Here is a 14,138-nt window from a genome sequence, read left to right as displayed (position 1 = left end):
ATGGATTTGTGACGCAGTGGTGTTTTAGTGGTATTGCTATATTTGCTCAATTACAGACCCCTCAGCCACGATTTATTGATGGGGCTGGGGGGATATTTTGGTCTGCAATGAAAATGTACACTTGACATTTGTCTGCAAACTTGTTGAGCTGAGTCAGGCAAGCTTCCACCGACTCAGGATGCTTTGGGTTACTGGAGCAGTGGATGAGAGGGCCCATGCTGAGCAGAGGGCTATTACCAGTGCAATATGAAACAATGACGTGCCACTTCTTACATGCCAGGGGAGCGCCCGTTCCCTGGGACACCACTGAAAGTCCACACCCTTTGGGAGGGAAAATGCAGGCCTAATATTATATACGAGTGGATATTTTTCTTTGAATAGTCTCTTTAATATCTTCTGAATGGTGAGTTCTGTAGCTGTCTTTTGGTCATTTTATTTTGAAATGTGTAATTCTAGATAGCTCAAGTATTTTGTGGCTGAAAGCCTGTATGATTGGAAATGATCCTCAGAAATTCAGGATCTTTTACAAAAAATGTATATAGAATGTACTCTATGCAATGTAATAGCATGCCCTCCACATTGTATAATAACTAGTCTAGACCTTGTGACAGTGTTGCAGTTTCTCTCCAAGCATGTAGGTACATCCCACACCAATTCATTTCTTCACAAAAACTATTATTTATTTGAATTCATATACAATACATTGTTTTCTGTGTAAATTAGTGTACAGAAAATATTTGTATTAAATTCAACACAAACAAGGAACATTGCAAATACGCACATTTTTTATTTGTCATACACATTTCCTCTAGAGAGGACGTCTATAATGAAGGTCTGGACACATTCCTGATACTGCTGCACTGGTGGTGTGGTTCAATCTAAACATGAAAGAAAGAAGACAAAAGATGTTTATTTACAACAAGTTGACGTGAACAATCTTATCTCATATGTTGGTTCTCTCATGGCATGTATTCTTTTTTTTTTAAAACCTTCTATTGTACTGCAATGATTTTTCATTCATTATAATTTCTTTAATACCGTTTTTCATCACTGTCTACTATTATAAAAATATAAAATTGGGTTTGCCTTACCCCGTCCTTTTCATAACTCCTTGTATTCAGTTTTATATGTAGAGCGGTGTTATAAGATCCTACCTCTGACGCTGACTTTAGAGGAGCACTCCGCCTTGCCAAATGTGTTGATTGCCACCACCTTGTACTCTCCTTCGTTATCGGGGCTCACTCTGGTGATGTACATGGAGCAGATGCCATGGGTATTGGTGATGTAGTAGCTTTTGTTGCTGTTGATACAGATGCCATTCAGGTACCAGGAGACGTAGGGCGTGGGGGTGCCACGGACGGCACATGTCATGTAGCACTGGTATCCTTTTGGTGGAGTATGGACTTTCAGAGGAACCAGGATGGATGGAGGCCTCTCTAAGCAGACTGTCACTGGGACGTTGGTTATTGGTGCAACTAAATGGAAAGCGAGGGATGATAAAATTAAAGTTAGTTTCTATTGGCTTTCTCTGATTGTGTTTTCAGTGTCTCCATGGGGAAAGCTGTGTGAAATGTTTCAAAAGTTCAGTTGAGTATATAAATACTTTATTTTAGTCTAATGTCTACATGGTGATAATTCTCTGACTGAAGGTACGTGTCAAAACAAATGATCATTCCCCTCTCCCAGGTCTGTGTTATGTATTAACCTTTCATGAGATTGACACCCCATGTGGGTGAATTAGACGGATCCGACGGACCCATATCATTCTTGGCATAGACACGGAAATGGTACTCTCTCCCAGAGTGTATGTTTGCAGTGAAGGTGTTGCAGAAGAGGCGATCAGCAATGGTGCGCCAAACACGGGTGTTGGACTCATGTTCAGCCACCAGGTAGTGCAGGCGGTCATCCACCTCCTCGTCGGGAGAGGGGCCCAGGTGATGATTACTTTTCCGTGGACAAGTTGTTCTAATGCCACTGGACCTGGTGGGTTAGGCTCATCTAGGACAAACAGAACAGAAAATGAAGGAGAAACCGAAAACGATTCGATTAGGGTAATTCTGGCCTGTTTCTAACCCTGTTGTGTAGCTGGTTTTGTATGTGCTCACCTGTAACTCTGACCTCAACATCAAAACAGGCAGAGCCACTGGAGTTCTTGGCCGTAATGGTGTAGACTCCAGAATCTGAGCGCTTTGATGAAGGAATCGACAGCGTGGATGCCCCCTCAACATTTATGATGTTGATCCATGGATCAACTGGTTCATCATCTTTCAACCAGGTGATGTCAGGCAGAGGCTCAGCCTGTAAAAGGAAGTATAGTGGCACTAAGTGCATACTACTGGGTCCGAAAATAATGGAAATTGGAGATATTGAAGTGGTCCGCTGCTTTACTGTATTTTGGCACTTGGCTCACTGAAATACTATGAACACTGTGGCTGTTCTAACCATTTGACAGCTATGGATAGTCTGGACCATAGATTCTGTGTGTGGTTTCCACTAACTATTGCTTGTGACTATTATTATACACCGAGTCATTCCACTTTAAAACACTTGTGTGAAGGTATATATCATTTTGTTATAATTTTCAAACTGTGTAGGTAGGTAGGTAGACCGTGTAACCAATGTACCTCATGCCTAATGCAGCCATGTTCACCCTCACCTCATAACTCATCTTGATTCTCAGGGAATTCCCTGCCCTTATAACCATAAAATCCTCTGGAGCTTTGAACTGTGGTCTCACTGGGGGAAAAACACACACACAGGTTAAAGGTTAGGTAAAGGTATGCATTTTTATACATAGACAAAAATTGAACAACAATAAAAAAAAAAAAACAGGACCTTTTGGTCAATCAGTCACCATGCACAAATGTAAAGTTAGTGTAGTCATACTTACTCTTGGGGTTTCTTGCACACACCATTGCACAGGGGGGACTTGGCTCTCCAGCCCCGGACACATTTATGGCTGCCACTCTGAACTCATATTCTGCTCCCTCAGATACATCTTTGACAGCATATTTCAGGACTGTAAAATAGTTATACATGATACGATTCAGGGTGATATATTATATTATATTAAGACTTTATTGTAGATTGCCATTTAACAGTTACAGCTTTCAGTAAGAGTAATATAGACTAGTATTCACAACGTGATGGAAAAATATCATAAGCTTAATGAGAATGATGATAACATTTGTGTGTTGTTTTGTGTTCATTATTCAAGCGTTTGTACTGTAATTTCCTGATTATTAGCCAAGGTTTATACATTGATTTCACTAAAGTTCTGCAGCCCTGCGGTTAATACTTGGGTGCGTCCCATACACGGGAATGCATTTTGCCCCACCTGGTAGTTAGTAACGCGCACAGTAACTCATGAACTGCCAAAGCATGAATGTCTCTCTCTCTCTCTCCCTCTTTCACATATGAAAAACAACGTTGGATAGACACATTTTCATTCACATTCAGACTTCCCTAATGATAAAGTAAGATGTGTTGTGTATTCCTACCCCTTAATGATAAAGTAAGGTGTGTTGTGTATTCCTACCCCTTAATGGGCTATGGAGCTATGGAGCGCGGACCTCCAAAGGAGGTGTACAAGGTCACATGCCAGTTCACCTGGATATGCACTATCTCTATCTTAGGGAACCATTTGAACAGTTAACAGCGTGTGAAATATGAACTCATGTTAATATGACGCTGCACAGGCACCCAGAGGGTTTTTTACTATCATAGCTATCTCTAGCTTAGGGAACCATCTTAACAGTTGGCAGCTGCTAACATATGATGAACTCTCATAACACTAAATAAATGCTTAAGAAATGGTTTTCACTGTGAGTAGGATGGGGTATTTGTGTGTGTGTGTGTGTGTGTGTGTGTGTGTGTGTGTGTGTGTGTGTGTGTGTGTGTGTGTGTGTGTGTGTGTGTGTGTGTGTGTGTGTGTGTGTGTGTGTGTGTGTGTGTGTGTGTGTGTGTGTGCGTGTGTGTGTGTGTGCAGGGACAGGGTGTAGGTGTAGAATTTTTTTCTTGAAATGCCCTTCCCTACTTCATCCATACTTTTAAATGACTAGTAGCGCTCACAACACAACTACATGGCATGACAATGTTCAATAAACAGCGGTTAATATGCGGTGTGTGAAAATATGGTAGTCCGTTATTGACCCATTATTGCTTACAAATTGATCAGCACTTTTTAGACTGGGGATTTTCTCTTGTATTTAATAGCCTGACTAATTCAAATCAGTGGAGTGTTTGGCCTCATAGTGGTCTGATTTGAAGGCTACACATAAATCAGATGTGAGGTTCAGTTGTAAATGGTTTGGTTGAATTATTGATGTGGATATTTCCAGTTTATATTCATAGTCAACTAATTACAGTAATATGCCAGATGTAATCTAATGTCTCCTATCCGTAACATTATTTTCCAGATTAAATAAAATGAGGTTCATTGTTCATAATAATATTTTTTTTTTTTACCACATCGACAAAGTTGTGTAGCCTAGGGGTTTGCTTCCTGGAAGGTTTATGATACCTTATGATTACACATTTCTTTTTTTTCGTAACATTGGGGTCATTGCTTTCTTTTACGCCACTGTGTGACTGTGTGACACTGTGTCAATCATCAAATGAACAAAGAAAACATATGTGGCTCGTAATCCAATATGTTACCGACTGAAGTCTGAACTGTCAGGGTTCTTGTTCATGTATACCTTCAATTGGCTCATTCACTGGATTCATAGCAATCCACTGGTTTGTGTCTTTCTTGCGTTTTTCCAATTGGTATCCAAGGATAGTTGTTCCGTTATCTTCGATTGGAGGTTCCCATGTCAAATTGATGCAGTTCTTGAAAGCACTTTCCACTTTTGGTGCGCATGGTGCACCAGGGAACACTGTAATAAAGTGAAGAGGATGGTGATTAAGACCACAATCCTCAGATAGACATTTCATATGCTTAATTTAGTGCGTTGGTATTTATCAAATTTCCAGCATTATCAATATATGCTGTGGTTTAGCATACCAGTTAGCATAGCAACTAACCATCTGCATTTTGGCATTGTTAAGCTCTGACAAGTAAGAGTACCATCCACAGATTCTGTATTTGCTCATAGTTAACACTCCGAATTCCTTTCCCCTTATAACTGTATGACTGTATGAGTAATTCAGCTTGGAAAGGGATTGGCCCACGCATACCCAGGATTCCTGCCATGATGCTCTCGATGGTCACGAGTGGTTCCCCGATTCCCTCTGGATTCTCAGCATAAATGCGATAATTGTACTGCTTGCCATGTGCGACGTTACGGTCTCTGAAGGTCAGTCGGTCTGCTGAAACATCTCCCAGTTTCTTCCACATGGCCTGACCTACTTGCTGTCGCTCTATGATGTAGTTTGTCACTGCTGAGCCACCATCGTCTTTTGGGTATTTCCACCCCAGGTCAATAACAGAGGATGTGCTTTCAATAACTTCCACCGGACCTTCTGGTGACCCTGGCTTGTCTTTTGGACGTAGGAGACAAATACATTTTTGATGTGATACCTATAATAATGCAAATACTATGGAAAAATATGCTGGATTTTGCCTGAGATCCATTTATTATGCTTCTCACCTAGCACAATGAGTCTGGAAGTGGCCTCAACTACACCGAATGGGGTTTTGAGTTGAATCTTGATTTCTCCAGCGTCAGTGCGGATACACTCTTTCATTAGAAGGCGGCTGTGGTTGGGCTCTTTCTGGATCTTGACTCCACCTCCATCACTCAGCTCAGCACCATCTTTGAACCATTTGATTTCAATGTTTTCTTGAGGCGAAAATGGCATCTTGAATGATGCATTCTGGCCCACCTTTACAATCACTGGCTTTGAGAAGTTATGTAGGTCATCAGGGTCAAATTCAGGTACATCTGTGAGACAAAAATTAAAAGTACAAAATTAAATGAAAAAGTATAAAAAATAAATGAAAGGTTGTTATTAAGTTAGCCGTGAAGCCCAATTCACTATCACCTGTATCTTAAGTTAGGTAGTTATGTAGGCATTACAGTTTATCATTGTCAAGTATGTTACATATACAGTTTTTGTCACAAAATACTAGTTTACTTAGTTATATTTTCACCGCACTGAGGAAAGATGGCCATGTGAAGAAAATATTTATCCTCACCTCCAACAAACAAAGATCCCTCTGTTTTAATGCCACCTGCTTCAAAAGAGTATTGTCCAGAGTGATCGTATATAGCACTTTGAATGATCACTTTATGCGTAGCACCATCCTTTTGAATGGTCCTCCCGGCTTCACTGGTCAACTAAACAGAATATGCAAGCTTTCTTTAATACTAAAGTCATATAGCATTTCTTGTGAAAAATGTTTTTTTAGTGATTTACAATACTTTGGATAGTCTTAGGGTAGATTAAGGGTAATATATTTGATGACAGTTGCAATTTACACTTTAAATACATTCCTTCCATACAGTTAAAATTGTGGTATTTAGGAAAACAAATATTTATACTCAACTCTAATAAGAACTCATGGCAGTTATTTACAATTGTTGAGTGTGAGCTCACCGTCTCGTCATCTTGTTTCCAGACTCCGTCAACTTTGTCGGAGCTAATGGTGCAAGCTAGTTCCACTGGTTGGCCATGGATTGCGTATGTGTCCGATAACCCCTTAGTCAAACTTACTTTGACATCTAGATAGTACATAAGTAAATGGGTTACATTATTTTTTTTGCAGTAGATGAATAACCTTAATAATCTACCCATTATGGCTTATTAATTGTACTTGGAAAATACCCCCTTACGATTATAATGCACTGTACAATTTGCCTGGAAGTTTTAATAAAACTTGATGGAATATGTTTTCCTGTCAGATATTACAACATACAGAAATGCTTTGAACAAACTGACAAGAATTAGCTTGCCTTTAGAACAATGACTTTGATTATCATTCACTCTGACTCGTATCTCGGATTTATGAAGTTAAATCTAGGCTCTAAATACATTACATGAAAATTACTTCAGTGATAGCAGTGACAAGACATGTCGCAAATATTTTGTGTTAATATGCAAGCAAAAAATGACAAACAGAAAAGAGTTAATATATAGCACACAAACAACTAGAGGAAGCACACAAAAAGGCAGCATAGTTAAATGTAAGATGTGATTTGAATGTTATTTAACACCCTCACACCAGTGTCAATGGATGCTGAAAGGAAATGGACTTGATTAAAAGGGATTTGTTAACTTGATGAAGTTCACGCATACCTTTTCTGGAGCTTTAATGTGTTAAAATGTCTGTTACCTCATTAAATCAGGATCCAGATCTCTGTTAACATTGTGAACAGTCTTGCCAACTCTCAGTAAATAAGGTGACCAGTAACCAAGGGAATAGCCGAAAAAAGAAAACAAAATAGCATCTGAATGATCGAATGCCGAAAGTCTGGCAACACTATCTGAACACAACACTGGAATTGAATTAATTGCATAATTAGTCATTATTTTGTCTTAACTATTTAGTATGCTTCAGTGTCATGTGGGTATTAGTAATACTTTACCAAAGGGGGCGTTATTGATCATTACATACTTATTTTATTATTTACTTAATATATGTTACAGTACATCATTGTTAATTGTAACACCACTGTATGGCTATATGGTTCACTTGTAGTTGTAGTTGCACCCGTGCACAGGATGTCTTTGGTGGTCCCTTACCCAAAGAAGCACCTTTACCTTGGGACTCAGACCCCAGACCTGTACCTGCTTCAGATCCCAGGCCTGTACCTGCTCCAGATCCATCAGCACCTAAGCCATCATCAGCACCTGGGCCACCAGTGCTTGATCCATCTCCCTTACCCCCTTTAATATCATCAAATTGACAATACAATTAAGTAAGAGATTTGCTGTGATATTTCAGTGTGGCTATTGAGCTAGATGGTCTTTAGTACATTTAAGTATTATTATTATTATTATTATTATTTAATTATTATTTTGTATTTATAGAATATGGAAATACCTGTCACATCATCTTTTAAATCAAAGTGATTAAAATCAAACTTTTGCCTAAAATGGTGTACATATTATAAACTACTATACATTGGTTGGAAGGTATTATTTCAATGTAATTACATGCAACGCTGGGTCCTTATTTCAAGAAAGGTCAGTGTTTGTACGTCCATATACGTATTGTGCAAAGCTGTGTCTGCAGCCTTAACACCTGTAGACTGTTTGTTAATCAGCCTTTTTAAAGACTCTGCCTAAGTGTGAGGTGTTGTTTCTGAGAGAACTCTACTGAGCCGTGTTGTTATTTGCTGTGTGTGTTGTTCTGAAGTTTGACTGTGCTTTGTTCTTGATCCTGATCTTGGATTTGTGTTTTCTAAATACTTCTTCCTGTCCTCTTCTTGCTTTACTGTGTTCTGACTGGGAAATGAACTCAGGCCAGACTCGAACCCGGGTCCTCGTGGGCACTAGACCTGTTTATGGTACGGCTGCTCTACGGCTCCCCCACTTTCTATGTATTTCTGAATGAATATTTTAAAATACAAACAAATGGTGAACGGCTAAATAACAAACACAGAATGACAAAACAGCAAACACAAGCAACAACTACAAACAACAACAAAGCAAACACGGCATAGCTTCATGAAAAAGTGAATCTAAGGAGACAACACATTAGTTCTAGTGCCCATTCCTCAGACGAAGTGTCAGAGTTACCATCTGAACTCAAGGAAATATTTGGGAAATTGAAACATAATTCAGAGTTGTCCGGCCTTGTGGATATGGTAATGCAGAGGTCATTTTAGAATACTTTGTATGTGCTTTGACATAGTGCGTTACTTGCTTCTGTGGTATTCTGTGATACAATTTTGTGTTGGTTTGTGGCTGCGAGATGCCTGAATGTGTGCTGACACCTAAGATATTATCAGCTTTTCAAAGTGTGCAATGTCTCCATTTATCCTGGCCAGACTACTAATACCCTCACATGTTCCTAGTCAGCCATTAGCCTGATGTTGTCACATGGAAACAGCAATGTGTATAGTACTTTAGTACTCTATTTTGTCTGTGGAATGAGCTCTAAAATTAAGGTGCAATCAACATTTCTCTTACTTTGAGAAGAGTTTAATAAAGATTGTTAAAAAAGATGCCAACAAAGTACTACGGCTACTGTACTTTGTCTTACCCTCATTCTACAATAGCTGAATAGAGAGTCATGAAACGCTGTCCACAACAGGAAAAACCATCGTTTTTCAGATGGCTTTTATGATTGAGTAATGATGGCACACATGCAGCCATAAACACAGTCTCAATCATCTTACCCACGGCTGAATCCCCAACTTGTGATTCAGATACTAAACCAACTGCTGAGTCGTCTTTATGTGAATGTCCTATCAGTAATCGCCATACATAGACATGTTGATTGCTACATATTTATGATTGCTTCAATAGGTATGGAATTAATAATGGATCAGGTAAAGAATACAAAAGGACATGAATTACACACAAATTCAATATGGTAAAACTACAGATACGTTGTTTTACTGTATTATATCTAGTAACAGTAATAGCAAGTCTATTCTTGTCATTAAAGAAGGTCTTACCTTTGACAGGTTCTGGGATTGGAGGGGCGACAGGTTCTGGGATAGCAACAGATGCTTTCAAGTCACCAACACCTACTCCTCCGGAACCGGAACCTGATCCTGATCCAGAACCATCATCAGCTGGAGCCTCCTTCGCAGCTTTCACTGCCTCTATCCTCTCTTCCCTGTCTTTCTGGAGTTTTTCTTGCTGCTCCTGAGCAATCTTTGCCAGGTCTATACCTGAGCCACCAGCCTTAGTGGTCTTACGTCCTTTCTTTTTACCAGGGTCACTTTTGTCGGCTGTAAAAAGGAACACATCATTGTCAGCTGTAAAAAGGAACACATCTAGGAAGCATACATTATGACAAGAACCTAATTTATTCTGTTTGAAATATTGTTGTCATAGGTTGACCTATGACCTTGATGTTATGAAGGAGACAATGATTTAGATATCTTATTGAAACCATGTCAGATTAATATAATAATATAATTATATATAATATAAAACAGGTACTTACGCATTACCACCAGCCATGCATTGCAGGACTTGATTCCAGCCACAGCTGCATAGATGCCTTTGTCCGTCAGCGCGCAGTCTTTCACCACCAGTCTATGGATGAGCTTGTCCTCAGACACTTCGATGTCAAACTTTTCTCCAGCTTCCACAGGGAGACTCTTTGAAAACCAGTTGATCTTTGAAAAGGGATTTGACAAGACACACTCAAAGACAGCATCCTCTCTCTCCATTGCCTTCACCTCCTGGATTTTGACCAAAAAGTCAATCGCGGGAACTGTTATTAAGAAGACATGGATAGAGAGAGAGAATATCAGAGGGGAGGGTAGTTAACCAGTACACATCAGGTGATTTTGATCCGATCCAGTATCAGGTGATTTTACAGAGTACATCTCAAGATTTAGTACAATTTGAAGATGAAGAGAGGCATAAATGCTTCGATGGATTTGTTTGGGAGGTCAGGGTGCCATGGCTGGCTAGGGTGTCTATGCAGACTGTATGTTGTTCATCAGGTGGCAGTAGTGTCAAGAGGCCCCATTAGTGGCAGATGAGGTGTATTCTAATGTTAAGTAAACATCTCTGGGGAAAAAGGACTGAACATAGTACTTGGTTTGGGAGTCAAGGACTTACTCTTGAAATCTGTGGAAAACACTGTGACGCCCTCAACATCCATCTGATAAAGACCAGCATCATCAGGTAGAAGGTCCCGTATAGTGAACACATATTTCTTTCCAACTTGCTTCAGTTCATGCTTGACATCAGCCTCTTGTTCCTTACTAAATGGAACCATCTCACCATCCTATTCAAAAACAAAGAATTCATCACATGAATACCAATGCAACAGATATTTCATGACTAATATTTTAGGAGCAATAACAATCATTTTTGAACCACAGAATGAAAAATGGGAAATGAGACATTCCAACAACAACAATAATAAATATTATTAAAAAGACAGTAGAAAACTAATTTCTACTTTCAAGAATCTCCTTAATTCCTTAATCACAGGTTCAACATTTATGGTTGCCTGTGGCAACCAATTTGAGACAAGTGGCAACCATTTAATTACCTGATGTTTTGTAAGTCGCTTCGGACAAAAGCATCTGCTAAATACTATAACTATAACTATATAAGTCCAGCAAGGCAGTGTTGCCATGGAAACTTCATTATGTCAAGGGGGTGCTACTGTAGGCACTAACGACAAGTTTCATGACCGTTGACAAATGATTGGCTGAGATATAGCATCACATCCTGTTTGGCAGCTTTTTAATTGACTGTAATGCTTTTGTAAACCAAAAAGCCAACAAATACTGTTACTTTTGTGAGGCTTTATCTAAAGATCATCTGCGCCAATTTTGGGAAAGACTGGACAACACAGTAAAATAACAAATCTTAATATAGGCTAGACACAACAAGAGTACTTCACAATGTATATTATGTAATATAAATACAGTACATGAAGCTTGCCTATGTTTTGTAATAGTGTAATACTGGTGTGCACTCTCTTCGATATCACTTTCATAGAAAGAATTTCAGTTTTATGTTGCCCTCTAGTGATAGAACTTGAACTGTGTAAGAAATAATCTTCCAAACACTTTGTCACTGGATTTAATGCTTGTGTTTATGTGTAAATGTTTAACAGTAGTAAAACTAAATTGCAGTCTGAAAGTTGTTGCTCTGTGAAGGTGGCAAAAGACTAATACTTCCTTGGATGAACTTCAGTTTTTGTAACTGTAATAACACAATACCTTTATCAAGGTGAACAGTGGTCCTCATATTTTTGGCAGTTGTAGCAACAGTGCCATTTGAACATTTGAATGGTTGTGAATGATACAGAGAGATGTTGGAGGTTATCCGTGATGATTTTTTACCAAGGTGAAGTGCACTCCACGTACACAAAAAGCTGTAGTCAGCTCTTTATTTTACTGTACACTTCTCTGTCTTTTTTCAAAATCACTCCTCATCTCTGCGCCCTCTGCACATACACGCCAGTGGGATACAAAATTAGAGAATACATAAATATAAATTATTATATTTTATTATTATATTATATATTATATTTATTTATTTTATCCTAAACTGTTTTGTTATACTGCATATTTTTCAGTTTAAGTACATTGAGAGCAACTAAACCCAGAAAAAATGCCTTGTATGTGGAAATGTACTTGGCCAATAAAGATGATTCTGATTCTGATACAGTATTCAACGCTGGATTTTCTTACCTTGAAGATAAAGATCCTGCTAGTTGATTCCAGAAGTTCCATGTCAATCTCAAATGCTGCACACCCAGTTGGAGCTACTTCAATTGGTTTCAGGTTTGAGATGCTTTTAATGAACTGTGGCAGATTACAAAGAAGCAAAGGTTGTTAAACACACATTTTCACCACAAAAGTTTCTGTATATAATGGATTCTGATGGAAATATAATGATCATTAGAGAACATAGAGACTCACCAGTGCCTGCTCCTCTTCTCTTTCTTGTTTCTTTACGTTCAGTGTGTTCAGCATCCAGCGGAAATTCGTAACTCCATACTCTGCACAGATACGCTCATAGTCTTTCTTCTCGGCACTCATCAAGATTTCCCAGAACTTTTCGTCAATTTCTCCATCTTTCTTTTGCTGCTGTGCTTTAGGCTTCACCTTGCTGAGCGGTCGGAGGACAAGGGAGATTCATCAGCAATGCATTTGAGTTATCATAATTCATAGTTTAACAGGACCACACTTCTGTTTTAAATCATTCACAAACCAGCAGTATTTTTTTCATAGTTGTTCTTGTCGAGTATAGTATACAGTAGTTTCAAAGCTAAATATATAATATATCAGAAAGACAAAGCAAATGATCACAATTCCAGTAACTCCACTGGTTATGAATAACTCTGTACCTTTTTCTTAGCAAAGGGACCTTTTCAGCTACAACTAAATGGGCAAATGAGACAGGTAGATTAGTTGGTAGACTCTATGCCATGTTGGTAAATAATGTATGCCAACAGGATACAGTATCAACAAATGATGACACGGTTGACACTTACTTTCCGTTGTTGCTTGAGCCTTTTTTTTCTTGTAGCCAACTGAAAATAAGTGACATATAAACATTTGTAATTTCTGATACAATAAATATGTATTTGGCTACTTAAGTTTAAAAATCTTCATTATAATTCTATTTACAGACCGCACATTATAAACAAGATAATTATTTCAAATCTGTATAATGGATAGCCTGAGTCTCACCTTCTATAATATTGAGCATAACAGTAACAACAGCTTTCCCAAATTCATTTACGGCAAAGCATTTATAGGTGTCTGCTTGTTCTGATTTAATATTCGGCATCTGTCAATGAAAGAGAAGGTTGTAGCATGAAAAACATTCACTTAAACATTTAGTTTGTTGCATGTGTTACATATAGTTTTTTTTTTTAATAGTAAGCAGAATTATATATTAAAGATCATATTTTAAATCTTTGTTTGCTCATTACAAAATAATGAAACAAACATGTGGTGTCACTACATCTAGCCATTAGTTGATGACAAGAGCCATCTGGACTAATCATACTTGCCTCAAGAGTGTGCTCAAGAGAATTGGGATCAAATTTGGGTTGATATTTCTCCGGATCAGTGACCTCTCCATTATTTCGACCCCACGTAACAGTTGGATACGGTTCTCCAACGCAAATAGCTTTGAAAATGGCCAATTTACCTGAGAAAAGACCGGAATGACACTGAATTAATAATGAATATTCTTACAGATTCTGAGCTATATGGACATGCAGCCCTTTCCATGGTATTCATTGATGACTGTGGATAGATGAAAAACTTGCATTTAGAATTCTAAACATTGTAGAAGTGCTAAGGATTACTTCACAGCACAAAGGTAAACATTGGCATTGCTGTGAAGGTGAAGAAAGAATTCCACTGCTATGGCTCTCATTGTCTCTTCACCTTACCTTCTTGAATGGTTAAGGCGATTGGTTTGCGTGTGAAGTCAGGGTGGCTCTTGCCCTCAGGGATTTCCTCCACATACTGTGTGATCATAACCCCTGGCACTTTGGACTTCTTCTTGATGCCCACTAATAACAT

The 14,138-nt window shown here is 38.6% G+C and overlaps 2 protein-coding genes across 2 annotated transcripts; both read right to left on the bottom strand.

The window, feature by feature from the left end:
• Positions 1 to 654: 654 nt before the first annotated feature.
• Positions 655 to 12,974, bottom strand: LOC116217882 (immunoglobulin-like and fibronectin type III domain-containing protein 1). The gene is given in 19 exon segments (XM_031568234.1): positions 655 to 878; positions 1,155 to 1,475; positions 1,706 to 1,927; positions 1,930 to 1,998; positions 2,106 to 2,298; positions 2,657 to 2,736; positions 2,891 to 3,019; positions 4,701 to 4,880; positions 5,182 to 5,484; positions 5,595 to 5,888; positions 6,143 to 6,284; positions 6,544 to 6,668; positions 9,291 to 9,359; positions 9,573 to 9,851; positions 10,070 to 10,342; positions 10,696 to 10,864; positions 12,288 to 12,401; positions 12,519 to 12,708; positions 12,947 to 12,974. Coding segments are annotated over 18 exon segments (3,087 nt in total). The 5' UTR covers positions 12,639 to 12,708; positions 12,947 to 12,974; the 3' UTR covers positions 655 to 873.
• Positions 12,701 to 14,138, bottom strand: LOC105895948 (immunoglobulin-like and fibronectin type III domain-containing protein 1). Its single transcript, XM_031568568.2, has 5 exons — positions 14,006 to 14,138; positions 13,619 to 13,758; positions 13,293 to 13,392; positions 13,094 to 13,132; positions 12,701 to 12,708 (listed from the first exon to the last, which is right to left on the bottom strand). The coding sequence occupies exons 1-5, from the start codon at positions 14,136 to 14,138 to the stop codon at positions 12,701 to 12,703; spliced, it is 420 nt and encodes a 139-aa protein (XP_031424428.2).

This window comes from Clupea harengus, chromosome 5 (assembly GCF_900700415.2).
Source record: "Clupea harengus chromosome 5, Ch_v2.0.2, whole genome shotgun sequence".
Classification (NCBI taxonomy): Eukaryota; Metazoa; Chordata; class Actinopteri; order Clupeiformes; family Clupeidae; genus Clupea; species Clupea harengus.
The sequence above is the reverse complement of the archived record's forward strand: the minus strand, read 5'-3'. Positions and strand labels throughout refer to the sequence as shown.

Bases quoted from the DNA above. Each gene is read 5' to 3' on its own strand.
- LOC105895948 (XM_031568568.2), bottom strand. From the start codon at position 14,138: ATGTTATTAGTGGGCATCAAGAAGAAGTCCAAAGTGCCAGGGGTTATG. The intron at 13,393-13,618 runs GCAAGTATGATT...TTTCATTGACAG, and splicing joins CTCTTGAGCACACTCTTGAG to ATGCCGAATATTAAATCAGA. The intron at 13,133-13,292 runs GTGAGACTCAGG...ACTTATTTTCAG, and splicing joins TATGCTCAATATTATAGAAG to TTGGCTACAAGAAAAAAAAG.